Source organism: Camellia sinensis, chromosome 6, assembly GCF_055761805.1.
Source record: "Camellia sinensis isolate YWXY chromosome 6, ASM5576180v1, whole genome shotgun sequence".
Taxonomy (NCBI): domain Eukaryota; kingdom Viridiplantae; phylum Streptophyta; class Magnoliopsida; order Ericales; family Theaceae; genus Camellia; species Camellia sinensis.
Window position 1 is genome coordinate 104903493 of NC_138966.1, and position 1755 is coordinate 104905247.

Genomic DNA, 1755 nt, shown 5'->3' on the forward strand with positions numbered 1-1755 from the left:
TATATAGGGAGATGATTATGAACTTAGTGAAAATTTCAATTTCTCTACGTAAGTAGACATATTGTATGCCAATTGTGTTTCTGGGAATAAAATTTAAAATTAAAAAAATGTATGCTAATGTCAAACCTTGTACAATACCATCAGTGAAATGGCCTCTAAGAATGTTGTTGTTGACCTCATCAAAGAAAAAAAATTGGATGGGTCTAATTATGATATGTGGCATAGAAAAATTCAATACTTGCTTAATGAACAAGAAGTCCTAGATACTTTGATCACCCTTATGATCTATCCTGAACAAGTGACCACTGCCCAATATCACCGTGACATGGAAAACTATGAGAAATGGGTTAGGAGAGATCGGTGCACACCATACTATGCTTAGCACTATGCACAATGATCTCATTGGGGTGTTTGAGATAAGCCCTACTGCTCATGACATGTGGAATCAATTGAAAATTACTTATGGGACCACATCTGCAACTAGGTTACGTGCTCTAATTTTGGAATTTGAGCAATATGCTATGGATCCAAAACACTTAATGGTTGAGCATCTTAGAGCTATGTCAGCCATGATACGTGATTTGAAGGCTGCTGGCAATATTCTTACTGATGAGCAGCAGCTTACAACTATGATACGTTTTTTACCCAATTCATGGGGGCAAATGAAACTTGTGCTTACACACAATGAGAATATCAAAAATTTTGTTGAAATTTCTCGCCATGTTGAGCTTGAAGTGAATCGCCTAGGGTTGTACTGCAACACTGTCATTGTCGCTCAAGATGGGCAGCGTAAAGCATTCAAGCCTAAGCGCAACAAACAAGGAAAACATGGTGGTGTGGCTGGTAACCTTGGTCCTAAGCAAGGTAATGTGATGAAGCGCCATCGAGCCAAGCACTCTGGAAACAAAGATAAAACCAAAGTTAACTGTTATAACTATGGGAAGTTAGGTTATTTTGCTTGAAAATGCCCTGATGCAAAGAAGGTAGACCTTTTCTTTAACTATTTCAATACATGTGTTTGTTCACATGTGTGTGTTGCTAATTCTCTCCATGGTTGGATTGTAGACTTAGGAGCAACCCGCCACATAACCAGAGAAATAGTTGGGTTTGTGGATTACAGAAAGATACATGTTGGTAGGCAGTACGTTACCTTGGGTAATGGAACTTGTAAGGATGTCCTTGGAGGTGGTTCTTATCAGCTCATGACGTATCTAGGGCGCACCTTACTCTTTCATGACGTGCTTTATGCGCCTAGTGTCCAATATAATCTTTTATCAGTTATTGCTTTGTTAGGATTTGGTTTTAGTTTTCATTTTGATGGCGATCAGTTGGATTTTTATGTAAATAAAGTCTTGTATGGATATGGTTTTCTAGGGATGAGCAAGGAATACATGAAATCTGTAATCAGATCCGATCTAGTTCGATCCGATAGGTTTGGATTGGTTTTTTGAATTCGTGGTTCGGTTTCGAATTGAAAAATTAAAAATTCTTAGTCCACGGATTGGTTCTGAACTGAGCCCCATGGTTCTAGATTGGAACCGATCCGGACCGTATACAAATAACCTATATTTATATTATACACTCTCTCGCATAGTATCTTTTTTTATTCCATATAAAACCTAAGTCTAAACTTAAACCCGTATAGAATCTTTTTTTATTGCTTTTATTTGTTGGTTTTTTATCTTAATTTGTAATAGTCTAAATACTTATTATGGAACCAGTTTTCTTATAGTTGTTTAAATTCTAAAATGGAAT

General features: G+C 36.8%; 1 protein-coding gene across 1 annotated transcript; it reads left to right on the forward strand.

Annotated features, from left to right (window-relative positions):
* Positions 1–386: 386 nt before the first annotated feature.
* LOC145793466 (uncharacterized) lies at positions 387–1451 on the forward strand. The gene is made up of 2 exons (XM_082876298.1): positions 387–948; positions 1066–1451. The coding sequence occupies exons 1-2, from the start codon at positions 387–389 to the stop codon at positions 1449–1451; spliced, it is 948 nt and encodes a 315-aa protein (XP_082732424.1).
* The last annotated feature ends 304 nt before the right edge of the window (positions 1452–1755 follow it).

Coding starts and splice junctions, on each gene's coding strand:
- LOC145793466 (XM_082876298.1), top strand. CDS start 387: ATGCACAATGATCTCATTGGGGTGTTTGAGATAAGCCCTACTGCTCAT. Junction 949..1,065: donor TTATAACTATGGGAAGTTAG/GTTATTTTGCTT, acceptor GTTGGATTGTAG/ACTTAGGAGCAACCCGCCAC.